This window comes from Zalophus californianus, chromosome 9 (assembly GCF_009762305.2).
Source record: "Zalophus californianus isolate mZalCal1 chromosome 9, mZalCal1.pri.v2, whole genome shotgun sequence".
Classification (NCBI taxonomy): Eukaryota; Metazoa; Chordata; class Mammalia; order Carnivora; family Otariidae; genus Zalophus; species Zalophus californianus.
Window position 1 is genome coordinate 12,681,923 of NC_045603.1, and position 26,299 is coordinate 12,708,221.

General features: G+C 51.8%; 1 protein-coding gene across 1 annotated transcript; it reads right to left on the reverse strand.

Moving 5' to 3' along the window:
* Positions 1-901: 901 nt before the first annotated feature.
* Positions 902-21,276, reverse strand: ISX (intestine specific homeobox). The gene is made up of 4 exons (XM_027594358.2): positions 20,123-21,276; positions 4,812-4,963; positions 2,787-2,900; positions 902-1,941 (listed from the first exon to the last, which is right to left on the reverse strand). The coding sequence occupies exons 1-4, from the start codon at positions 20,313-20,315 to the stop codon at positions 1,702-1,704; spliced, it is 699 nt and encodes a 232-aa protein (XP_027450159.1). The 5' UTR covers positions 20,316-21,276; the 3' UTR covers positions 902-1,701.
* Between the last annotated feature and the right edge of the window lie 5,023 nt (positions 21,277-26,299).

Genomic DNA, 26,299 nt, shown 5'->3' on the forward strand with positions numbered 1-26,299 from the left:
CCCTGCTCCAGCCACTGCGGTGGTGTTTTTATGAGCATGGTCCCAGCCCCACCCTCTGTTAATCGGCTCTTTTGCTCTCCCAGCCCTTAGCCTTCTTTCATCTCGAGCTTGCTGGAGACTAGGTGTCTGTTGGTGATAGCATTCATGGGCTCTGAGCGATTTGGCACTTCTAGGTTTACAAAGCACATCCCGTTTGTGGGCTGTAGTTGGATTTGGGCATATTGCATGCCTGAGGGCAGAGCTGTGTGGGGCTGCCTCCAGTTTATAGGTGAGAAAGTGAGGCCCAGAGGGTTCGGGTGGCAAGCTTCTACAGCAAATCAGATGGAGGACAGGACTAAGACCCAAGCCTCCTGACTCCCCATCTGACTCCTGGCTGCATCAGGGACCGGGCCGGATTGCAGAGGTTCTGGAATTTGGGGACAGATTACCCAAACTTCTGATTTGTGCACAGAGGTCAGTCCAGCCTGCCTAGTTAGGAGAAGCAGGCCCTGTCCTCCGCAGCAGGGTACCTCTCGGCAGAGCTCAGGCCGAAGGGAAGGTCGAGGGTGGCCTCCCTGGGAGTAGGGGTGGCATATTCCAGGGCCTGGACCCAAACAACCCTTTTCCTAGTGGGATCTGGGGACAATGCCATCGCTCCACAATGGGCTTGGACCTCACACTTGGTGTGCAGTTCCTCTCCCCTTCAGAGCCTCCCGGTTGCTCTTCGAGGCCGGCAGGTGGGACTTACTACCTCTGTTTTACAGATATGGAAACTGAGACTCAGACCAGACCTGTGATTTGCCCAAGGACTCACTGCAAGGAAACGGCAGAGTCCTTAGGCTCTTCACAACAGAGGGAGGCTGGCCTTCCAGCTGGTCCCTCGCACTAGTCCTGGGAAATAAACTCTGAAGAGAGCTTCCTGTCATATTCTTTATTCAGACCGGAAATGTAGCATCCCTCCCCAGTCCAGCAGGATAACCAAAGTCACTACATTCTGTCTTAAATTAAAAAAAACTTTCCCTATATTTCTCTCCCAGTTTGTATATTCACATCAAAGCCATACAGAATTTGTTAGGCATGGACCAATGGCAAGGTCACTGGGCCAACAGCAAGGTCATGGAGCGCACATTCTGCTTGCAGGGGAAGCTCAGCATGACCCCTTGGGCCAAAGTGGACTGAGCTTCTGGGGGTGGAGCCTTGGTTGTTTGTATCCAGATCCAGTTCCATTTATAGAGTACTCAGTAGGTGCTCAATGAATGTGTCATGCATGAATGTAGAGGCAACCCCTCCTTGGCCTCCTCTCTGCCTCTGTTCTCATCATGGTTCACCTCACCAAGAAAGAGCCAGAAGGGCCCTCGGAAGTCACCTTGTCCAACTGTCTGTGTTAGAGATGACGTCCAGAGGGGGTGACTGACCATCTGGAGGTCACCCAGTGAGTTAGAGGAAGCAGGAGTGCCAGACGATGCCGTCTTTGGTCCAGAGCTCATCTGGGGATCTCACACAGCCTCTGTCTTCTGAGCCAGGAGGGCAACCTTGGGAGGAGCGAAGAGAGCTCCTGTATTCCTCACTTTGCTGCTGAGTCCAATGCAAACTTCCCTGCGGGTGTGCTCAGGGTCATCTTTGGATGGTGAGATGGATTCCTCCAGAAGCCTGGGCACCCTCCTGCCACTTGTCTTCACCTGGAGAGGGGAGCGGCGCCATTGCCAAGAGGTGATTCGATCCCTATGTTGAGGTGGCACAGGGCCTGCCCCATTTGGGGTTTGCAGGTGGGAGGCAGCACAGAGCAGGGATGCAGGTCGGCTGGATGAGAGGGCCTACGAGAGGCTGTGTCTCCCACAGGTGGTATGGCAGGAGGGTGACCTGGCCGGCGCACCAGGCAGAGGCCGGCTGGCTGGGAGCTGGTGGATAGCACCCGGTGGGGAGAGCCAGCTGGGGCAAAGCAGAGGGCTGCAGCCTGGGGCCCTGTCACAAGGGGGAAATCAGGAGAGAGAAGTGAGTCCTAGGCTTCACCTGGGGCTGTCCCGCGGCTTCCCAACCTTTCCCCCAGGACTTGGACAGCTCAGGGTGGGTAGGGGACCACGTTGGGGAGAAACGTGTGCCCTGGGGTAAACCTGGTCCTCATCCTGGCATTTATAGGACTTGCTTGATGTGAAAAAGTCACTTTGCTTCTCAGTGCCCAGTTTCTGCATTAGCAAAATGTGGATAAATAAAGACATCCTACCTCACAGTGTCACTGCGGGCATGCGCGAACCTCTGACCCCAGGAGCGTCTGTGCTGTGTATGGCTGGCGCACCATCCGGTAGGCATGGACCCCACGGACGGCCCATGCTCATGCCAAACCTTTTCATGTCTCAGCGATTTCACCCTCATCGAACTACTACTTTCCTCAGAGGGGCCGAGTGACTCTTCTGGGCCACACTGCTGCTAAGTGCAGAGCTGGGATTCCAACCTGGGGAGTCTGACTCCAGCGCCTACCTGCTCAACCTCTGGGCACCTGCCCTTACTCCCTGCCTGCCTGGTCCTTAGACTGTGAAGTCCTGCCCAATAATACAAGCCTGTCTCTGGAGGAAGGAGAGGCACAGTGATTGTCACGCAGGGAATGAGGATGTGGGGACAAAGAGGGGCAGCGTCTTGTCCCAGGTCCCACAGACATCCAGTGCACTCTTGGTCATGCTCTTTCTGGAAGAGTCTCCCTTGTACTCTTTACTGTATGCAGAGCCCCCAGGGTTCCTTGCTTCTTGTTCTGGGTGGGATGTTTGCAGAGAGGGCCCCCCCCCCAACTCTCCCTTGGTGCCTCAGCCACTCACGGCCATGTCCGGGTTCGTGGCCAGGGCCAAGTGGGCCTCGCTTAACTGCTGCGGAGCCCCCGGGCTGCCGGTCTTCTGCTTTCGCCACTTGGCGCGCTGGTTCTGGAACCAGATCTGGGGTGGGCGAGAGAGAGGATGGAGATCAGCTGCAGGGCTTCTCTCTATCCAGTACCTTCCCCAAAAAGTGTGATCCTGATGCTTTCCCAGGGCCTGGCACTTTACAGTTTAGAAAGCTCCGTGGCATCAGGATTACCTTGGCTCTGGAGGTCTGCCCTCTGAGAGGGGACCGGGGATCAGAACCTTCAGTGCCTGGGGCGCCAGGGGCTCATGCCCGAGTGCAGCAGCTGGATGCCATATAAGTAGGAGCAGTGGGGTCCGTGGGGAACAGAGCGTGAGGGCGCAGCATCTCAGCTTCAGCCAGCAAGCATCCTATAGATATGCGAGCCTGGCATCACAGGCCCATCCAATATCTAAGGCGGAAATCTCAATTTTTATGTGAACGCTTTGATATTGAAAAACACGGTGCGGATCAAATAAAACTCATCTGTGGGCTGTTTCCTGCTGGCAGGCCACCAGCTCGCAACCCCCTGTGGGCCCCTGGGCAGCTATAGGTTGAATATTGGCAGCTCCCTGTCTTCACCAGTGCCCTGGCTGTCCCTGACACATGGGTGTTTGTTCTTGGCCATTCTGCCGAGGCAGCTTTACAGCGGATGCAGGTGCTATCCACGTAGCTCCTGACTGATTCTAAATGGGAAGGGAAAGTGAGAAGGCTAAAACAGCGGTGGTCCTTAGCCAGAAGAAAAGTAGGTTGGGTTAAAAATCCAGAGTAAAATGTTGACCTGGGCCCTGGCTCAGATTTTTGAATTTGGAATGAGTCCATCAAATTTGATGGAAAAAGAAAAAGAGAGTGACGTAGAGAAGTGTTTTAGAGCCAATCAACAGTGCCACGATTGGATTTGGATTTGCTAGAGTGGTACTTGCAAAACTGGGAGTGTGCAAAGAGGCAGGACATGCCCTTGGTGATTGACAAGGGGCTACTGTATCTCTAACCACAGAAGAAGCCACAGACACCCCAAGGGGAAGAAATGACAGATTCTGGATTAGGTAGATCTCCGACCCCGGATGGCCCTTTCCACACCTCTGTGCTGTCTTCAAAGTGACACCCATGGAGTCTGGATCAGGGCTTGGCAAACTAAGGCCTGCAGGATAAATCTGGCCTTCCTCCCAGTTTTTGTATGGCCCATGAGCTAAGCATGGCTTTTGCATTTTTAAACAGTTGGGAAGAAAGATAGAAAGGAGAAGACTATTTGTGACACATGTAAATTATACCAAATTCAAATTGTAGAGCTCATCAATAACGTTTTAGACAGTGACCGCATGGCCTCACAAAGCCCAGCATAATTACCATCTGGCCTTTTACAGAAAAAGGCCACTGGTCTTTGATGACCACTGGTCTAGATTGTCAAGATCTATATTGTGAATGGGGCTGCATGGTGGGCCATCCTCTGGAACTACAGCCAGGTCGAGAGGGAAGGCAGGAAGCAGATATCAATGGCCATCACTGATGCCACCTGGCTCCATTTCCACCTCTTTTTTTTTTTTAATTTTTTTATTATGTTATGTTAATCACCATACATTACATCATTAGTTTTTGATGTACTGTTCCATGATTCATTGTTTGCGTATAACACCCAGTGCTCCACGCAGAACGTGCCCTCCTTAATACCCATCACCAGGCTAACCCATCCTCCCACCCCCCTCCCCTCTAGAACCCTCAGTTTGTTTTTCAGAGTCCATCGTCTCTCATGGCTCATCTTCCATTTCCACCTCTTAAAGAGAGAAACCATCTTGTAGTTGGTGACCTCATTTCCTGGAAATAATATTTGGCAAATGTGACTGTATTCAAGGGATAAAGGCAATGGGAAATTTCAGATGGGGCAGCCCTGGAGGGTTCATGATCCACAGGGTCTCATCCATGGCCCCCAAAGCATTGAGGTTGGGGGCTGAGGACGGGGACAGCTGTACCTGCACCCGAGCTTCTGGGAGGTTGATCCTGGCTGCCAGCTTGTTGCGGATGTGGACGTCTGGGTAGTGGGTGAAGTGGAAGATCTTCTCTAGCTCATGCAGCTGCTCGCTGGTGAAGGTGGTTCGGACCCTCCGCTTGCTTTTTCTTTCCTCTGGATGGAAGAGGGTTCAAGTTGGGTTAGTGATCTTGCTGTTGGCGCTCTGGTGAGGCTTTTGTGTTACTTGGTTTCACTCTTTCAACCCCTGCTGCCCACTACAGAGTCTTGCTACTGGCTCCTCAGCTTGGAGTTTTGCAATATTTTGCAATAGAAACCCTGCCCCAGGTTGGCCCCTCTGATCCATCCTGAACAGTGGGGGTCAAGGTAACTTTCTAGAAACCCTTGTGACTGTCCTTTTTGCTGCTCAGATGCCTTCAATGACTCACCCTTGTCTACAGCAGGGCATGGCAAACTATAGCCTGAGGGTCAAATCTGGCCCACTGTTTGTTTTTGTAAATAAAGTTTTATTGGAACAGCCCTCCCATTGGTTTATGTATTGTCTATGGCTGCTTTTGCAAGCAGCTTTGAATAGTTGCAACAGATACCATATGGTCTGCAAAGCCTAGAATAATTACCATCTGGCCCTTTACAGGAAAATCTTGCCAGCCTTAGCCTACAAAGTAAAGACTGAACTCTACAGTAGTCAGTCCCTTACAACCTGTTTCCAGTCTGACTCTCCAGCCTCGTGTCCACTCAGGGCTGGCTACATCAGCTCTGGGGCCTAATGTAAAATGAAAATGTGGTGCTTTTGTCCAAAAAAGCAGGAAAAAAGCTATTTATTTTCTTTTGCATTCTCTCTCTTGAACTGTCAGTGTGTTTTTGTTGTTGTTCTTGTTGTTTGCTTAGGTTTTTAAATTTGCTGTGTAAGTTCATGCTCCCTTGGACACAAGGATACTAATAGGGTAAGTGTGGACCCTCACAGGGACCGAGGGCCCACCTGTTGACTTGGCACCAGGGTTGCATATACCTTTGACCTTCCTCCCATCCATATCCTGACACCCCTCCCATCCCTGGAATCACACGGGATGGAGGAGGCGGTGGTCACTGGGTAGGGATGGGGAAACAAGTGGCCTAGAGCCCATCCCAGGGAAGCAAGGAGGTGGTAAGACGGGCATTGAGCTTTGAGTCAAGGCTTCAGGGCCCTGGTGCTTGCTTCCTGGTCCCACTGAACTTCACTTACAAAGCACAGATTCACACGTAAAATTATTAAGAATTTTAAGATGACCATAAGCATTAACCCCAAGTGCCAGGCTTCCATCTGAATGCAGTACTGTGGCAACTACACTGGTCCCACCTGTGCCTGTGAAGCCAGGTCTGCGCATGTGTGTGTATGATGGGGCATCAGCTCTTCTACTGGGACGTGTGAACTTTGAGATGCCTATTGGGTATTCAAAACAACTCTCGAATAGGCGGATGAATATATGTTTGGAGCTCAAAGTGGGTCTCAGGACTGTGGTTCAAATTTGGGAAGGGTATGGCTTTGGTAGTCTGGGCATGGCTGAGATCACTCAGGCACGAAATGCATGTGAAGAGTGTGGGGTCTAGGGATAAGCTGGGCCCCTCCGCTGAGTAGAGGCTCAGCAGCCCACGAGGGAACCAAGAGAAACCAGCGAGGGACACCATGCACGCACACACAACAACCCCCCCCCCCAACACCTACACAACGCACACATGCACACACATGTACGTATACACACGCCACATATGCACGCATGCACACACACGCACTCTTTGGTTCCCCCCAAGATAGGAGGAAAAGGAGGACACCCAGTGAAGAAACTGTCTCAAGAAAGAGGCTCAGCTGTGTCCACGCTGGGGATAGATTAGTTCTAACAGGGACAGAGAATGGTCATAGCGGTTCCATGGAACAGGCAATGAGGGCTCGGTGGGCAGTGGAAGGGGGGCAAAGGAGAGGCAACAGCTGCAGACAAGTCCACAAAGGTGTGCTGGGCACGTGGAGGAAGAATGGCAGTTGCTAGCTGGAGAGAGAGTGTATGGTCCTGGGAGTAAAACAGAAAGGACATGATAACATCATGAAAAGCCCCCAGTAAATGTTCTCCAGCAAATCTCTATGTCACTCTGTTCTCTGGGGAACCTGACCTGAGCCAGAGGAAGCTCAGACACTAGCAGTACCCAAGCAAACACTTGGGGAACAGAACTTTAGAAAGGAGTGAGAATAGAATTAAAAACAAGAGAGGGTGAAGAGGAAGAAAAGTCAGAAAATATCAGTGTGTTTATTGAACAGCTATTATATGCCAGGAGTGGTGCTGTACCTTGACCTTGGCCTGCATGCATGCACATATGTATATTTAGCTTGTCTTGTTCTGAGATGAATTTGAGGCATGTGGTCCTGAATTTGGCATTTAGGAGGACATTGAGGACCACAGAAAGACTACTTGGGTAAAATTATGATGGCAGAAGCCAAGGAAAGAGGACCTATGTTTGCATTTCCCCAAACACACCCAAAGTGGCATCTGATACTTCGTAAAGATTCAGACAATATACGTTGAATTAAAGTGGATGGAGGCATGAATGGTTGGGGAGAAGTGGCAGCAATAAGTAGGAGAAGAATTCAAGTCTTGAGAAGGTGCTAGAAGGGGAGGGGGAAGCTGGGGAGATGTTTCAGAGAGTAGCCTGGACCACGTCTGAAGACCAAGGGAGTGAGAGGGCTCTGGATGGGGCAGCTACGGGACAGACGGGTCATAGACACTCACTACACAGGTGAGGGTATCGTGTGAGTTTCAGGGCAGGTGAGTCGGAAGTCAGGTCTCCAGCAGAGAGTGAGAGAGGTGGAGGGGTTAAGGCAGGAAGGATGAAGAAGGCTTTGGGACAGCTGCTCTGGAGAAGGGCCAGGGAAGCAAGAAGAGTAAGGAAGATGGTCCACTTGCAGCCTCCCCTGTACCTCCTGATAGGGACAAGGGTCACAGACGGTGGAGGACGGATGGAATCAGATGGTGGTGGGTTTGTTTTCCTGACCATGCACTTCTGAGGACAGGGCTGCAATTCTAGTTTTACTTGGAACAAAGTCCATGTGATGTAATTTTAGGAATTGTAGGAAAGGTACAAACCCCCTCCCCAAATCCCTTTCACTTTTGAGGACCAATGTCAGATGTTACGGGTCAGATGGGATGACAAGAAAAGAGGGTGGGGATCTGAAATCCTGCTGAGGTCTCTTTTCTCCCACCTAGCTGCCTGTCTTATTCCTTCCAAATAAGAGGTAAAACCACTGCGGGCTATGAATTGGAGCTGACACTGGGTGAAGAGTAGATTTCAGTTGTGTTGGTTTAACAACCAAAGAGTGTGTGTGTGTGCATGCGTGCACATGTGGCGTGTGTATACGTACATGTGTGCGCATGTGTGTGTTGTGTAGGTGTTGTGTGTGGGGTGTGTGTGCGTGCATATGTGTCTTGTGTGTGTGTATGTGTGTGCATGTGTGTGGTGTGTGTGTGCATTGTGTGCATGCTTGTTATCCATCCTGCTATCATTTGCTAGAAGGAAACCCACTGAACTGGACGTCAGGAGACCTGAGCTCTGTTCCTGAACTTTACAACTTGGGCCACATTTCATTTACCTCCTGGGCCTCAGTCTCCCCATCTGTGGAATGGGGGAGGGGAGCAAGCCAAATACACCCTGACATCCTGTAATTCTCTTTCTCTTCAGGTGGAGGCTGAACGGCTTAAAACACCTTGCCTTGGGCCTGCCCGGGGAACCAGTTTGCTTGGTGGAGGGTGAGGGCCAGAGAGGAGAGATTTCTGCTGAAGCTACTCCTCATCTCTGGGATGAACCAGGCCCAGCTGCCTCAGTGACAGAAATGGCATTTCATAGTCTGCCTTTGGTCTCACTCTTCCCTACTACCCCTCAAGCTTGTTGTTAATCTTTCTCTTCCCTCAAAAGACTTTGACTCATTTCACTGACTTTTGGGAGATTCTTGGTGGTCACAGACTGTGAAGTCTCAGACATTATCATCCGCTAGAGCAAGCTCTTGGACTGTGAACCACCTGATCGGACCTGATCTCTCTCCTTCCCTATCCCCTTTCCCTCCCCTAGTGTACCTTCTTTTTAAAAATTTTAAGAAGAGGTATTTATTCTATGTTTAGAGCTAGCAGTGTGTTTAGGGTAGAACTGAAGCCAATCAGAATTGATGCAGAAAGAGATGGCAATGTTAACCCATTGCCGAGTCTTACTGAATATGTCCTCTGTGCCCAACATCTCGTAGGCACCGGGGGCCTGTCTGCGGGAGTACAGAAAGGAATGAGCCGTGCTGACAGTATTGCATTCATTCATTCACTCACAAGGCCAGTATTTTAGGTGATAGTAATACTGTGCAGCTCTATAGGACATTGCAAAAAAAATTCACAGGATAGAAGATTCCAGATTGGCTGGGCAAATTGCAGTGTCCAAAACAGTATGGAGTTAGGATTCTTCTGGGAGTACAGAGCTATGGAGTGGGGGACCCCAGACAGAGAATGTAGGGTGCAGACCAGAACTTGAGAAAGCAACCACCACAGAGAACAGAGGATTAGAAACAGAATGTAGATGATGACAAAAAGAAGGCACCTCCTCCATTCTCTCCAGAAGGAAACTTAGGCAAACAAGCGTTCATGACTAAGAATAGACTCCTTAATAGAATAATTTTTTCAATGCTTCCATTTGTGTAACTAAAGGAGCAATTGTTAAGATACATGTGGCTTTTCCCTATTTCTGGCAGGACCGGAGGGCATAATTTGGAGGTGGGGTGAAGAAGGAAAGGATATACTTCTTTTCTGCATAATAAGTGATCTCTGACTTTGTGGAGAGTGGGCTGCCTGCAAATTACTGGTCAGTTAGAAAAATATGTTTTCATATTAGTTCTGAACTACACATTCTCAGGATAGATGTTCGTCTTTGACAGATGATGATAGTGGTGATGATGATGAAATGATGATGGTGATGATGATGACGGTAGTGATGGTGATGATGATGACAGTGATGATGATGTTGATGGTGGTGATGGTGATGATGATGGTGATGATGATGATGGTGATGATGATGATGATGGTGGTGATGGTGATGATGATGACGGTAGTGATGGTGATGATGATGACAGTGATGATGATGTTGATGGTGGTGATGGTGATGATGATGGTGATGATGATGATGGTGATGATGGTGATGATGAGGATAATAGTGATGATGATGATGATGATGACAGTGATGATGATGACGGTGGTGATGGTGATGATGATGGTGATGAATGTGTGTGTGTGTGTGCATGTGTATGTGTCCAATGGCTGTAGTGACTTCTCCAGGGAATAAACAGACACGTCCCAAATCCACACTGGTAGAGAGTTGGAGGCTGAGCCCCAAAGCTACCAGCCTGCAGGACTCAGAATGCCAAAGCTTCTCCCCCGAGACTGACTGTGGGTTCTTGAGGGTGCAGATAGTCAATACTGATTGTCCCCCAGCCCTTTTTGGGATGTTATTCTAGACTTAATGGCCTCAAATTGGAGGACTATAAAAAGGAGTGGTAGGGATGGAGGGGTCCTGGAGCTGAGATCACTCCCAGTGAGTGGAACTCCCTGAAACTTGACTCATGAGACCGGACCAGAAGAGCAGTTTGGGGAGAGTCAGATAGACTTGGACCTGGCTTCAGGGAAACAAGGTTTGGATCAGAGGCAAGACTTTGTTAAAAGTTTAGCTCCTTAGATCTGCAGTGTTCAATACTGTAGCTACCATCTCCTTGTGGCTGTTTAAATAAACTAAAATAAAAGTTTAGTTTCTTAGTCATACTAGCCATAGCACAATACTCACATGTGGCTAGTGGCTACCATATTGGCCAGCATAGGTACAGAACATTTCCAGCCTCAGAGAAAGTTCTAGTGAATAGTGCTACTTTAGAGGTTTTTCCCACTGGGTTCATGAAAAAGTCATACTCTGGGTCTAACTTTAAGCTTCCCCCTGTGTTGTTGCAATTTCCTATAATTTCCACATATTTCTGGGAGAGAGTGAATCCATCAACTATTGAGCCGACTCTGATGGCGTTGGGGAAATGGGAAGTTTAGGGTAAATAAGAAGAAGGGTGGACTGGCCCAGGCCCACCTCTCCATTGGTGCCTGGGGAGGAGGAGGATGTCCAGAAGAGGAGACGGGCCCAGGAGCTCTGGGTACTCACTCAGCAGTGAACCAGAAGGAAACTCAGTCAACAAGAAGCTGGAAATAGGAGCTCAATGTGGGAGTGCCCCCATGCACTGGATAAGGTTCCTGATCATCAGGAAGGGCTGGGATGTCCTGGGCGCCCCAGAGGGGAGGATGATGGGGGTGCTGGGTCCCCTTTTCCCAGCTCTGGAAGCAGCACTGGATTGGGAATGAGAAAATCCTTGAGCCCCTGTCCAGGCCCAGCATCTCCTAACCAGGTTCTTGGCAGAGAAGCCAAGGAGCCTGTGGCCACAGTGCAGCCCACCCACTGCAGTGGGCCAAGGGCACGAGGGAAGGGCAGGAGGTGGGTGGGGAGAAGGGCAGAGGAAGGTGGCAAGGACTGCCACCCCTTTCAAGTTGCTCCTCTCCCTGTTATTAATTGCGTGGGCTGTGAATCACACTTCAGTGGGTCTTCAAAGACAACGAGTCAGCGGAACTTAATTAAACCTGAGCTGTTTAGCACATCGATCATAAGAAATACACAATTTACACAGGTGATTAGGCCACCTAATTATAAACCGATGTTCCTCTGTGCTCGGCTCCCTCCCCTGATTGCTCCTTCTCCTTGGTCTGCTAATTGGCCCTGGCTGCTCAGCTAAAGGCCCCGGGGGGCTTTGCTACTAGAGGAAGTCCCTGGAAATGGGCCTTGTTCTTGTCTTTCTAAGGCAGTGGATTAAGCACGGAGGGGATCCATGGCACCCTTTTGAGCCTTCCTGCAGGCTGGGGACACTGCTTGGACATGATGGGTGGGGTACAGGATAGGAGCCTGCCAGGGCAGACCTGGGCGTGGGCCTTTCTCACTAGCCTGGTCATGGTGGACTTCTTACGGTTCCCTGGTGCCCACAGAGTACAAGGCAAACTCCTTGGCATGGCATTCAAGGCTCTTCAAGTCCTCCCTTTCCAGAATCATCTGCTTTCTCCCCAGTTCCCATTTCTGTTGTTCTTTTAGTCCCACCTGATCATTTCTAGATTCTACAAATTGGCCATGCCCTTTTATTCTCTAGGTGCTTGGTCTCGCTGTTCCCTCTGCCTGGAATACCTATCTTCTTTCATTGTCTGGTGAACTCCTACTCATCCATCAAAGCTCAGATCGATCAAATGCTTCCTTCTCTCCAAGGTCTGTTGTGAATCTCTGTAGAAACACAACAGTTTTTTTTTTTTTTAATAAATTTAAGTAAAGAACGTTTTTGGCTTGCACCCTCAGCCTCTGCATTTGTAAAAACAAAAATCTCTCTTAGTTTTCCTCCTTGTGTTTACATATTTTTCTATTAAAATGTTAATGGTGGTTAATACTAGATGATGAGATGGTAGAGTTACAGCTACATTTTTTTACCTTCTTTTTGTTTATCTGTCTTTCCTATTTGTCTATAATATACAAGGATTATTCACGTGAATAAACAACGGCAAAGAGAATACAGCCAGGGTGGGAAGAGATGAAAAGAAAGAAACCACTTAGGGCAACAATTGTCCAGAAGACCACCGAGAAGCAGAGGATTTGCCGACCCCCAAGGGAGGACCAGTGAGTGGTCTCTTGGCAGAGTCAGGATTGTTATTTTCCACAGGCATGGCCTCACTTGCACGTTTCTATGTATGGATCCCAGCCAATGTGCACGCACACACACATACACTCACTCCCCTGCACTTGTGGTTTGTGTATCTTTTTTCTTTTTTTAACAGCGGGTGTACCCTTTATTTAAAGGGGAGCCCCACAAAACAGGTAGTGGAAGAGCTCCTTGTTGATGCATGTGGGGGACCCCGGAGTGCAGCTTGCTCAGCAACCCTTCGTCCACGGCAGCTCTGGCCCTACATCTCTGGAAGCCCGCCTTTCCCCCGAACATAGGTTTTAAAGATGCTGCTGTGCGTAAATGAAGGCCAAAGTTCCTGGCTTGGCACACTTGACCTTCAGTCTCCTTACCGCCCTCCTCTCCTCTGCCATTGCTCTGGGATTTTTAGATGCCAGCCATGCTGGATTTCTTTGATTCTCAAAAGGAGTACTCCTTTTTCTCCCTCAGGGCCCCTGCACGTGCTTCCCTCTGCCCTGCGTGTCTTCTCCCTTTCTCTGCCTGACTCCATCTCAGAGGTCACCTCCTCTCTGAAGTCTTCCTGGAAGGCCTTGAACACAGTTCACTATGCCCTCCTCCGGGTTCTCGGAGCACTTGGTCAGGTTCACATGCTATATCTGTGTCATGACAACGTGATTCTCGTGACGGTGTGTGTAAGTCTGGTGAGACTCACACATGGGGAAGGGGGTGGGCACAGAGGGCCAGGTCAGGGTGGCAAGGGGCCAATTTCACGGGCTTTCAGAGCGCGTGCCTGTGTTCTCCCCTCCTGCCCCCATTCCTCTCCAATCTGTCCTTGCAGCAATGCAGGGGAACAGTCAGACCTCACAGGCTGTGGAGCTGGAGCATGTTTCATGCTGGGACACAGGAAGTGTCACAGAACGAGTCCCTAGGCAATGGGGGGGGGGATCCATATTTAGTTGCCTCCTGCCAAGGACGGAGGAGAAAGTTAACTGTTCTCTTCGTGGCCAACCCAAGTGTAGAGATGCAGGGTGCTCAGATTAGAGGTATGCAAAGCCCCGGGGCCCCGTAAACAGTGGGGAGAGCCGTTTCTGGGTGAAAATGGGTTACCAACTGAGGAGCGTCTGGGGAAGCAAACCTCTTTGGGAACACACCATTGATTAAACAACAGCAACAGACAAACAAACAAAATCACTTAGAGAGTTCCAGATCTGGAGACTGAAGGTGACCTATGAAGAGTTATAAGGGCCCTGAAATGAGAAACCATCATCCCAGCATGGAACAGTGTGAGAGAAGAGGATTAGCAAGAAGAAGACTGCCCAAACACACCCCTTTCTCTCAGCCACCTGCTCTGGCCTTGGCTGACTGGTCTGGAGGTGGGCATCTCACTCAGGCTTGGCCAATGGGTCCCTTCTCTGGGACTTTTGGACTTGGGACTTTAGAGAGCTTAAGGAAAGTTACAGAGGCTGATGTCACTCTCCGAGCGATTGGGTGTCATTTGGAAGGAGCAAAGTTGAGCTGATGCACAGAGAAGCAGCTGGACAGACCTGATGGTGTTGGTTCCGGTTCCCATCATGGCTGAAGCCTGCTTACGATCCTGCCCTTCCCGCGGCTCAGTCTGAGAAACTACTTCTTAATGTTCCCCGAGGCAACACATTTCCTTTTCTATTTCAGCTAACCCGAGATGGTTTTTGTCAGTTGGAACCTGAGAGAGTTCTCATTCATATGGATCATTACACCTTTTCCAGCCTAAAACCCTATGATGGCTCTTCCTTCCTTTTGGGGTACAAAGCAGAAATAAGAATCCCCCACCATGCCCTTGATGGCCCTGGGCAGCTGGACTCCTTTCTAGCTCTCAGACCTCATCTTGCTCCCTTGAACATCTCCTCCGCCACCAAGTCCTTGCCCTGGGGGCTCCCTCTCCCTCCTTCTGGATCCACATTTCCCCCCACTCAGCCTTCCGACTGCAGCTCAGCCATGACCTCCTCTGGAAGCCTTTGCTGGCAGACCAAACATCCCTTGGCAGAGGCCCTCAGAACCATGTCATCTTCTCCCTGGCACTTAGCACAGCTGTCCCTCTGCTTTCACTTATGATTATCGGATGGCTCTTCATCGCCCCTGCTAGACTAGAAGCTATGTGACAGCAGAGGCCAGGCTTGTGTTTTGTCCTCTACATCGTCCCACTCCCAACTAAGCACCTGTGGGGGCTTTAAGACAGGTTTGCCAATTTCTTGGATGCTTTTCCCTAGGAGTTCTTTTCAACCGTAACGGGGCCCAACTCAAGTGACACACAGAGCAAATGGAACGCAACGGGAAGGCTGCCAGCAACTTTCTCAGGCTGGGTCGTGAAATGACGCAAAAAGGACACCCTTTTACTACGCAGCTTCCACTCGGCTCGCTCTCCCTTGGAAAGCTCGCCCTGAGAGAAGCCACTGCCATTTTGGGAGGACACTCTAGTGGCACGTGGAGAGCCCCGCGTAGGGAGAAACTGAGGTCTCCTCCTCAGCCAACTGAGCTGCCACCAACTCACCAGCCCACCTTGGAAGCCGATCCTTTATTCTGGCCCAGCCTTCAGGTGGCTGCAGCCCTACATGACATCTTTTACTTCAATCCCATAAGGGACCCTGAGCCAAAGCTCCTCAGTGAAGTCACTCCCAAATTCCCAATCCACAGACTGTGAGTGAGGCAATTAATGTGTATTGTTATTTTAAGCCACTGAGTTTGGGGATAATGCCTTGTGCAGCAGTAGATGTGCCTGCCACTCAGTAGATTTTAGTCGCTCTTTATCACTTGCCTGGATGAGGAATACAATGGATAAATCAAATTTAAATGACAGCCGATGCTTTGTGTGTCCTGTCCACTCTGATTTCTCCTGGCTCTGATGTTCCACGGCCCTATCATTAGAGTAATGTTGTCAATGCCCTGCTTGTAACCCTCAGACCTCTCTGTGCTCCAGATCAACTTCCTACTGCCAGGATGCATATTTCCGCGCTCAAAAGCCCAGATGATTCCGAGGAGTATAGTTGCTCCATTTCCCAAAGGATTTAAGCTTCAGTTTCCCACAGCGGTCACTGGCTTAATCACACATGCCTTCTTTGTGTGATTTCACTACCTCCATGCTGTGTCCTTGCATGTCCCACATAAACCCCTTGTCCTCCAATCCTTTCCTCCTGGTCTGCTTTTTGGGGGAGCCCCCAGGAAGACAATGATATTTTTGCAAGTTGGGACCAAGACTTGTTCTTCCTTGTACTCCCACAGGCTTAAGATTCAGCCAGGTTCTCAATTCTAGAATCAGCCTTCAGGTGCCCTGTAGGAGTGTCTTCATGGTCTCCTTAGGCTGAGGTTCTGGTGGCAGGGACTGAGAGAGGGCGCGGGGCAGAGAGAGACCAGAGCCACACTTATCCTGGGGGACTCCAGGCTCTTAGCTCTCCTCTTTCTGCCCCACTCCTGTCTGCTCTGATGGGAGCCCCAGGATCTACCTGTCTGAGAGGCAGAGCTGCTCATCACAAGGCAATGAGACACCCATGGGTCTGGCCACAGCCTGAGCCTGGATTCCCAATTCCCGGGACCAGGAGCAGACCAGTGCCGCTGCCTTGGGTTCCAGACGGGGTGGTTGGGGAGGGAGGATGGGGAGGAGAGAGGAGAAAGAGGAAAACCAGGGGCTCATTCAGACTTCTGCCCTCCAGACCTGTGAGAACCAATTTCTGTTGTTTTAAGCCACTCCATGTATGGTGGTGATTTGCTACAACGGGACCAGGAAAGGAAGGGGTGGGGTGGGAGGGGAGCAGAAAGAAGAGGGAAAGGAGCTAGAGAGAAGGGGAGAAGGAGCAGTGGCTTTTGCAGGGCGAAGGCGTGGAGGTGTTTAAAGGGAGGGAAAGATCAGAAGTCAGGCTACTCTGTGTGCCTGGAGGGTGAGGCCGAGGCCGCAGGGCAGGTCTGTGAAGGACTTTGGATGTCACACTAAGGGGTTCAGGGTTGGTAAATTGCAGCCCGAGGCCAATTGGCCCTCTGCTGGCTTTATAAATAAAGTTGTATTAGAATACAAACACACCCACTCAGTCACACATTGTTGCATTTCAGCTGTGAAGGCAGAGTCCAAGTGGCCCTTTGCAGAAAAACTTTGCTGACCATGGCAATAGGGTTCCCTCAAAATCCAAGGATGCCACCCTGCCCCTGGTCAGCTCCACCACAGAAACACCGCCCCAAGGGGATGTTGCCAGGACTCTCGAACTGCTGACCCCACCCCTGCTCCAGGGGGATGGTCCCTGGGTCAGCTTTGTTCACCTCTCTAGTCCCCAGCGCCACCGGAGTAAGCACCCAATGGATGAGAACAGAGCTGAGCCCCCCCCACAAGCCAGAAGCCCTGCCCTGGTTACCCACTGGGGTGGCTTCTTCCTCACCTTCCCCTCCCCTTTGCCCCTGGCATCACGATTTTCCTGCAAAGGGTCCTCAGTGGCACAGATGACCTCTCTCTTCCCCGGGTCTGGCTTCCTTGTGATTGGGCCTCCCGTGACTTTGGAGGGTCCTGGGCTTCAGGGTGGGGCTGCCTCTCTGAGGAGTGAGTGGACAGCTGGGCTCAGCATCCTTTCAAGTAGGGAGACCCTCTTGGATTTTTCCATTGGCTTGAGACGTGAGAGGGTCCAAGCCTGAGATCATGAGGGTCGCTGCCGTGAGAAGCGAGGGAGGCAGGGCACTGGCCCTGGCCTGGGTGTCCGAGCGGGCCCCGCACGTGCACCTTTCAGCTGTGTAGCTCGGAACAAGCCATTTGCCTCCCTGGGCCTCAGCCTCCTCCAAGAGTGTCCTTGGACCATCTACATCAGGGTCCTTTGGGAGAGCTTGCGAGGATGCAGATTCCTGGGCCCCACCCTAGACCCAGAGTCAGAGTCTGGGGTACTAAGCCTGCAGTGGTGCAGGTTTGCCGGCTGTCCAGGTGTTGGGGACAGAGAGAGCATGCTTGCCAGTCACCTTCTGCGAACCCCTCTGCGAGGCCCTTTAAGTGTTAACGTTATTTCTCTGTTTTTATTACTGGGGCGGGGGGCCCTGGTTGCACCATTTCTGGTCCTGTTGCCTTCCATTCTTGGAGGGGCCCCGTGTGTCGGAGGAAAGCAGGACAGAGAGGTGGCGAGGCATTAGCAATAGCAACAAGCACTGGGCGGGGTTGGGCCCCTGGGAAGGAGCAGGGCGGCAGCTGCCGCTGAGGCCATTTGCCCTCTTGCCCATCGCTCCGGGCTACCCTGCTCCTGCCTGGCACGGACAGCCTCCACCCCTCTCTGCAGGGAGGAAGCCTCTGCCAGAAAGTGACCACGAGTGACACCACCGAAGCTTTCCAGCCTTCAGTTTGTTATGGAATTGGTCATGGCACGTTTGAGCTGGGAGGAGCCTTAGGAATAGTCTAGGCCTGCTCTTTCATGCTCCAGGTGGGGAAACGGAGGTCCAGAGAGGGGAGCGGCTTGCTCGAGATCCTCCTGTGAATTAGTGGCACCAGATGGGGGCTCAGAAGCCGGATTTCTGGAGTCCAGCTCCCCATCCTCCGTGCCCAGCGTCTCACAGACTCCAGCTCGTGGGCACTATCTGCCAGTTACCTTTGTAGTTTCTGACATGTTGGCATCCCATTTGTATTATTATTTGCTTAGCATTTTCCCAAATAGACTTTTTGTTTTACCTAAATAAATAAATCCATTTAAAAAGGAAACCCTCACGTCATGACCATAAATGGATAACTGGTATCATGTGTCAGAAATAGAAGGTTAGCATAGGAATAATTACACAACTCTTGACATAAATAAGCTCAGTCTGCGTAGTCCTTACACGCATTTTGGAAACCACCAGCGGGATCTTCACTAGCCTTTTGGAAATGCTTGAGTCCAGCGTAGTGGGAGATGTGTAGATTTAAGCCGCATTCCGGAATGATCTCAAGTGGACAGTTGCAGGCCACTGGGGTTCAATTCTAGTGTTAACTACTCACGTGGTTTCTGCAGGTGACTGCTCTTCTTGGGTCCATCATCTATAAGGTGGGGCTCACCACCGTGGCATTTCCATGGGAAGCAGCCAGGGGAGTGCCTCGAGACCTACAGGGCACTACGCATCCTGATGTGTGCTATTTCGGCAAACCCCCTACTTGGGGGTCTGTTCTGGGTCCAACAGGATAGCGGACATGGAGCAGGCCAGCATCTTCAGGGGGAGGTGTAGAATGAGTGGCTCCCTTTTTGCCATCAGCCCTTGTCAGGCTAGGGGAAGGGCAGCTGCTCTGGTAGGGGGATCGGACCTCTCCTCCCTCTCTCCTTTCTCCTCTCTCCCTCTCTCCCTCTTTCCCTCCCCCGCCTCTCTTTCTCTCCCGATAGGACAGAGAGGGCAGTCATGGATTTTATGTAGCTGCAGCAGGGGAGATTCAAGTTAGACTCCCAGAATTGTTTCTAATGCTCACTCAATTCACTGAAAGATATTAGCGAGCTTCCAGAAATGAAGCTGGGGACCCTCTCCTATAATAGACTCAGCTGCAGGGGACAGGCGGCCCTCCAGGGTTTTCCCCTTGCCTGCACTTAAGCACAAGCCTGTCTTGGGGAGACTGAACCTGGGGGAGGCAGCGGGGCTCGGTGATGGTAGGAGAGGGCATCGTGGGCTCCCTTGAGCTGCCTTTCCAGCCTTTCTTTTGGATTCAAGGGGTTGAAAGGGGAGAGATCTGGGAGTGAGATACTCCAGTCTCACCGAGAACCAGGCTCCAGCAGACCCTTGTCTGCCTTCATCTTCCCTCACTCCACCAATTCCCTGAGGGTGCCTTCATCTTCCCTGGCTGCCTTCATCTTCCCTCACTCCACCAATTCCCTGAGGGTGAAGCGAAGGCCAGAGAGAAAGGGGCCTTCCTGAGGTCAGGCGGCAGGCCAGGGCAGGCCGGAGAGTGACACGGAGGGTTCTTGCCCCCCAGCAGGTGCGTGTGTCCACCTCGATGCCCTTCCTCAAACTGGTTCTCAAGGACAGCTCTGAGATCTGCCTTGTCATTGCTGTTTGGGGACATGCCCCGGGGTGGGCTGCTGGCCTGGGAGGGTGATCAGGGTGGGCAGATCCCAGGCAAAGCTTCAGCCACGGGAAGACGTGCAGGCTAGACCCTGCTTACGAAGAAGACCGGGTTGGACTGAGCAGGTGTTTGGGGGCAGTCAGAGCCTGGACCTGCTCTCAGGCTGTGTAACGTGGGGACATCATCCACCTCTTCTCTTTCACAGCTGAGTTCCCTCCTCTGGCAAGTTATGGTAATCATGCTTTTCTACTGACACGAAAGAGGAGACTCTAGAACAGCACCGACTGCGGCGGGAAAGCCGTGTAAATAAACGGGCGCCGGCTTTGTCAGCTATGGCCCGCTTACAGGAACAGGCCTGCGTCCCGCATCCGCCGCTGAGGGAACCTTGGGGTCTGCATCTGAAAAACCCCAGTCCTGGCTAGACAGAAAGGGACTGGCCCAGCACCTGACCTCTCTTTGAATTTGGGGGCCTTGTGTTCTATTGAAATGGAGCAGCTTTTTCTCTGCCTGAGCCCAGCTGGCTCATGGGGCCCTGGGAATGGAAAAGAAATGACCAGAAGACACTTACCCTGGGGCTGGGCCTGTGGGGGCCTCTCTGGTCCAGAGCTTATAGCTGCTGCTGGCCCGGTGTCCTGTCCACCTGCCTCTTCCTGCCTGACCTCATGGCTCCTCTCGGTGGGCCTCTTTAAGATCTCCTCAATGGAGAAGGACAGCTCCAGCTTCTTGGGGGCCCCCCAGCGCCCCGGGGTTTTCCTCTCCATACCCTGCAGAGGGCAGGGCTTGCCTTGGGGCACTCTGTGGGCGGCTCTGAGGAGAAGCAGAAGGGGACTTTGTGTGTGCCCAGGGCGATGCTGGCGGAGGGTGGCGTACTTCCTCCCCTGGAACTTCTGGAATCAAAAGGGCAAATGGAGGTGGAGCACAGGGAGCCTGGTGTCGAATTCTCCAAGCACGATTCTGTCTCCACATGGACTTCCATGGGCTGCTCTAACCCCCGGCCCAGGACGGAGGAGGCAGCTCACACTGGGAGAGCTGGAAGGAGCTGTAACCCAGGCCCGTGGGCCCAGAGCTCTTGCGGGCTTGAGGTCACACGAGTCACCATTGCCACGCCGGGTTCGGTTGTACTGCCAGAGCTCTTCTCCGGGGTGGTCGCTTTCAGAATCCCCAGGCTAGGTCAGGGTTCCTGACGTCACTGTCCGTGAGGACTAAGGCAAAGAGCTGGAAGGAAGAGGAAAGGCCACCTTTGCCTTTTCTCTGGCTTGTGGCCCTTGCCTGCCGGCTCTGGCCAGCCTCTGGAAGGCTGGAGTGCCACCCTTGGGCCCCAGGGGGCCAACTCCAATCCGGGCCACCCGCAGCTTGAAAGGTGTTCCCAGAAGCCCTCTTGGACTTTGAGTTCTGCTGCCTCTCGACTCCAGAATGGGCTTTCTGGAGCACCTGGGCTTCCGCTGTCCAGCAGGTGCAGGCTTAGGTGGGGGGGGGCGGGGTCTCTGGACCACCACAGGCTGGCTGCCCGTGACAGGGCTGGACTGAGTGCCGGTGTCTTTGGCCTTCCTTCTGGTCTCCCTGCCTTCACTTCGCAAGCCCCTCCAGAGGCTCCTGGCCCAAGGTGACTCTCCCTTCCTTTTGGTGTCCTTTCTGCTTCTTCCTGGCTGGCATGCCCCTTACCTGTCCCCCAAGATAGCACCGAGGGGACCCTTTCAGGCTGTCCCATAAACTGTTGGCTGGGAGCTGACAAGGCATCCACCTGTCCTTACGGGGAATTCTGCTCCCAATTACTATGTAATCAGGGAGGAGGGGGCAGTAAAACAGCTGATAAGAGAAGAAAGTCTCCACCCTCCTTAAGGCCGGGGACGCAGGTGTTGGGGGGAAGGGGCAGGGGGCAGAGTGGAGCTGAAGGGTTGGCAGGGGGGGGCCCTGGGGAGGTGCCATGTTGGGGTACTGGCTAGGTCGAGCAGGACGAGGGAGGTTGGGAACAGGCTGGCCAGGAAGTGTCCCCAGGCCCAATAGAACATGTTTGCTCAGTTAGGAGAGTTTATGGGTCGCATGGAGGCTGGGGGCTGGGCCGGGGTGCAGTCTGTTGGGTGTCAGCTATGGGCGGTCCCTGTCAGACGTCCTTCCCTGGGCTTGCAAATATCAGAGCAGGAGACGTTTCTGAGTTCTTATGGTCTGTGTGGGGAAACTGAGGCCCAGATCAAGGAGGCAGAGTGGATGTCAAGGCACGGTCTGATTTAAGTACTCCACTGGGGAGCTCCAGGATGCCGGGCTGGGCACAAGGACCCAGTTGGCACGAGAGTGACAGATGCCTCAGGAGAGACGGTGAACGCGTGTTGGGACACTGGAAGCCAGACCTTCTCACAGAGGGTGGGGGGCGGGGAAGGCTGACCCCGACTCCCTGTGCAGGATGAGTCCGGAGAGTGAGGGACTCGCCCTGAGATAGGGAGCAGGTAAAGATCACACATCCTGCTTTAGAAGCGGTACCCCTTGGGAGCGTCAGGCTATCCGATGGAGCTAGGGGGCCCTGGGCTCCGAGAGGCAGTAATGAGCCAACTGTACAATCTTGGGAGCGTCCTTGCTCACCCATGCCAAAGCCTGATGTAGTTGGACATCTGGCTTCTTCCAAACAGGGATGCTACCACCCTCCAAGTTTTCCCTGGAAGAGGAAGGAATTTTAATGAGTCAGAAGTGGAAGTGTAACTTAATGTAACTTCTGCTCATATACTGTGGCCAGACCCAGTCACATGAACCTGCCTACATGTAAGGGGGCTGGGAAATGGAGTTCTCCCTGTGCCAGGAGGAAAATGAACCAGTTGGGTGAATGCACAGTGAAATGCCTGCTGTATACCGTTATGGTCAGAAGGCCAGAGTCCCACAGTGGTCAGACCACCGTTGGTTGGCTAAAAGAGTCGTTGATTGCGAGGACATGTTTCCCTCCATTGGGGGCAGAGAAAAGGGTGAGGGTGGCTGGTCAAGAGTGAGGAGAGGGACTTTTGGGGCCGAAGCAGCAGAAGCAGTGAGGGCAGGAGGAGAGGCCGTGGAGCTAGGGCCTGCGCATTCACTGCCTCATTTAACCGACCCCACGGCCCTATTAGGTGGCTGTCATCCATGCTGCTTTACAGCTGAGATGTGTGCAGAGAGGTGGAGTGGTGGGTATAAGGCTACACGGCTAACCAGCAAAGAAGCAGTGTTGAAACCCAGGTTGGTCCTACTCTCAAACCCTGCTCCCTTTGCCATAATCCCCAGAGACCATCTGGTCCAACCCTGTCATTGTACAGATGGCCCAAATCCCAGATAGAGAAGTTGCCAGAGTTACTACACCTGTCATTTTCAGCACCTCTTTTGAGTTCCTTATATTTTACCTCTCTTGGGGGTGAGCTTCACTCCCCAGCAGGTTAAGGAAACACCCCTTGTCATGGACACTGGCTCTTCTCCCGACCTGTCGCCCATGGCTAGCCACAGCCCTGGCATTCACGCTATGTTCATTCCAGAAATGTGCCTTGAGCATCTCCTGTGTGCCAACCACTAGGGACGTGTAGATGAATGAGACACAGACTGTGCCCTGAGGGACTTACCTGCTGGGGTTGGGGAGGGGAGACTGGGGCTGCAGATGGGCCAGTGTGACAAAGTGGAAAGTGGTTGGGGGTCAGGAGGGGCTCTGGTGGGACTGCAGAGCTTGGGTGGCTGCCTGGACGCAGAGGAAGGAGAGAGGCAGTGGTGTCATTGCGCAGGGGCTCCCTCGTTTATTCTCCTCGAAGACACACAAGCCAGTAAAAGCACCCTGCATGGTGCACTGTTCCTCCTTTCATTGATGGGAGAGGGCTTTCATTTTCCGAAGAGGTGTTTAGGAAGAACATGCTGGAAAAGTAGGTTGGAGCCATCTGTTCATTTATGCATCCATCAACTATTTTTGAAGCACCCGCTCTGAGGTGCCCCACTGTGGCTACAGTGCCGGGACAACAGTTGCGATCCAAACAGACACGCTCCCTCTTCTGGAGCTTACCTAGAGACTAGAGATGTTAAATAAGTGCCCAATCTAATTTCCATGCGTGACAATGTGATAAATAAAACAGGATGATGAGCCAGAGAGAGCGGCCAGGTGAGGGAAGGTACTCTAGTTTCTTCAGATGTGAATTTCATCCCCCCCGCCCTCCCCCACCCAGGAGGCAATACAGAACCAGGGTGTTTTTGTGAGCAGTGGCTCATGAACTGAGCTGTAGGGTTAAGGCAAACATCAGGGACAAAGGGGAGAGAAGTTATGGGTGTCTGGGAGGGAGTGTGTATCAGGATGCGTTCAGCTGTAAGTAACCAAATACCTAACACGAGAGGTGCAAACACTAGGGGTTTGTTAGTTTGCTTGGCGATGTGTGCAGGTGGGAGGACCCAGGGCTGGTTAATTCAGGTATGATAACAATGTCAAGGGCCAGGCACTTGCCAGTTTTCTCCTCTGCCATCCCCAGTGCATTGGTTTTGTCTCTGTGCCTGTCCCCACATGGCTGGTAGATGGTTCCAGAGGCTCCAGGCTTCTGGCCTCATACACACACAAGCGGGCTTGCCATCCCCCACTCTTTTTCTCAGGGAGGAAAGCCTTTCCCAGAAGTCTCCGAGCAGATTCCTTTTATTTCCCCTTGGCCAGGACTGTGTCCCCGCCCTCAAACCAATCCCTTCCAGAAAGAAGGAAATGACCACGACAGAGGAAATTATTCAGGGTTCACTCCCTGGGATGGTGCTGGAGCTGGCTTTCTTGGTCATTCTACTGCTCAGTTCCTGGACAAAACTAGGGTCTGTGAGCCAGGAGGAAGATGAGTGACTGCTGTCGAGGAGAGGCCAGACGTGTCTGCTTCGGGAAGTAGGTGGCGGGTCAAGTGGGTTTTGCTCTGGGAGGTTGTGCAAGAGGGGGCGTGCACCCAGGTGTGCAGGGATGGCAGCACTTCCTGAGCAGTTGGCGCGTGTGGTAGGCCCCTCCTGGGATTTGGGGTAAAGAGGAAGAGAGGAAGCAGGGAAGGAAGGAAGAACCACCCCCCTCTTTGGGCAGCTTGGACACGTCTCACAGCGAGACCCTTCCCAAGGCCATTACTGTGCTCCTGCCTCTGCCGCTCACAGCCTTCATGGACAGGGAGTCATTCCTGTTGTGCAGTTGAAGGGATTAAAGCCTGATGAGGGAAGTGACTCACTCAAGGTCTCTTTGTTAGTAGCTAGCTGGCAGCAGAGTCACGGCTTGGACCTAGCCCTTGCTGTTACCCAACTGCAACCTCTTTCTAGCACTCCACACAGCCTCCTAGAGTTATTTAGAAATCCTGAGTTTTTAGAAGGAACTACCAAAGAAGCATCTCTACGGACACCTCAGTGGGTTGGCGGTTAAGAGATTTGAGGTCTGCAGGACTCCCACTCTATTACTTCCCTCCAGAGCAATTTTTCTGGCTCTAGCCCTCTGTGTATTAGGAATTCTGTGGTGCGAGCTTCCTGTGCAGAAAAGGGCGTGTTCAGGGACAATGACATGAAGGTGGTCTGCCATGGGGATGGTATGGTGAGAGGATAAGGGCTTCTCAGTGGTCCTCTCCCACCCTTGTCCTTGCAAAATTTGCCCTGGAGACTTGCTTCTGCCAATGGCCTCCTGGGGGGATGGAGATGCCTAGATCTGCCATTCTGAGCTCACATTTGATTCTTTTTCACTCCAGATTCCACTGAGGGCATTCAAAGCCCTTCCATTGTCCATCAGGTCCTTAGGCTCCCTTGCTTGGGAATGAGAGCTTGTCCTTCCGAGCAGGCTGGGCAGATCCTAGAGGCACCCTGCGTCAGGAAGGCAACACTTTGAACACAGAGCCTTTCCCCTGGGGGTTTGATAACCAGTGGGGTTGGACCTGGGGTCAAGTTGAGTCACACCTCCCAGGTCAGGTACATGCAGTCTGCTTGGACGTTGGGTTGTGTGTGATGGTTAAAAATCTTTCATTTGCGTCACATATTTAATGCCAGTCATCATAACCTCTGAAGACCAGAATATCAGTACTGACATAGGGCTTGCAGGGTCCTGCTTGAACTGCTTCAGAGTCGATGAATGGTTTCATATGTAAGTGACAGTTTCCTGTATTTAGCTCTCCTTATGGAAAGCTGTATCCAGCAAGACGACCACTCCTGACCAATGGATTTAGAGTTTAGCATTTCTGAGTGTTAGTCCGTGGCATGGATCTGGGGAATTTTCCATTTGATCCTTCATTCAGCAAACATTCATTTGGTGCCACTGTGTGTCAGATACGAGGTTAAGTGGAAGAAATATATGAAGACCAACTCTTGCCTGATAGGGTTATAGATCAGAGAGAAGGCATGATCAGCAAGCAGACAAATAGATAAAATAATTACTGTAAATTGTATTTCAGTTAGCCTGTCTTATTTATTACTACGGTTAGGAAGGCGATTTTCAGGCCGAGACAAAGTGATAACGACCCCCCCACCTTAACCGTGGGTATTGCCCTGCCCGAGGCTATTAGGACTCATGGTTATACTTCAAAGGATGGGGCTGTTGCCAAGAGGGGAGTGGGACTTTCACATTGGTGGAAATTGCGTGTTTGGGAATCTCTTGAAATGCCAAGAGATGCCTTGAATTTACCTTCTCGTCCATTATCAACGGGTTGCTGGCAAGTTAAAATTGGTTTTGTTGGTTCGTTTTCACTTGGGTAAATGTGGATTTTGTCACTGTGGTTCTTGGTTTGATGAAGACTGTCAGAAAGCAACAAGAAAACAAATGAGCTTAGAAATA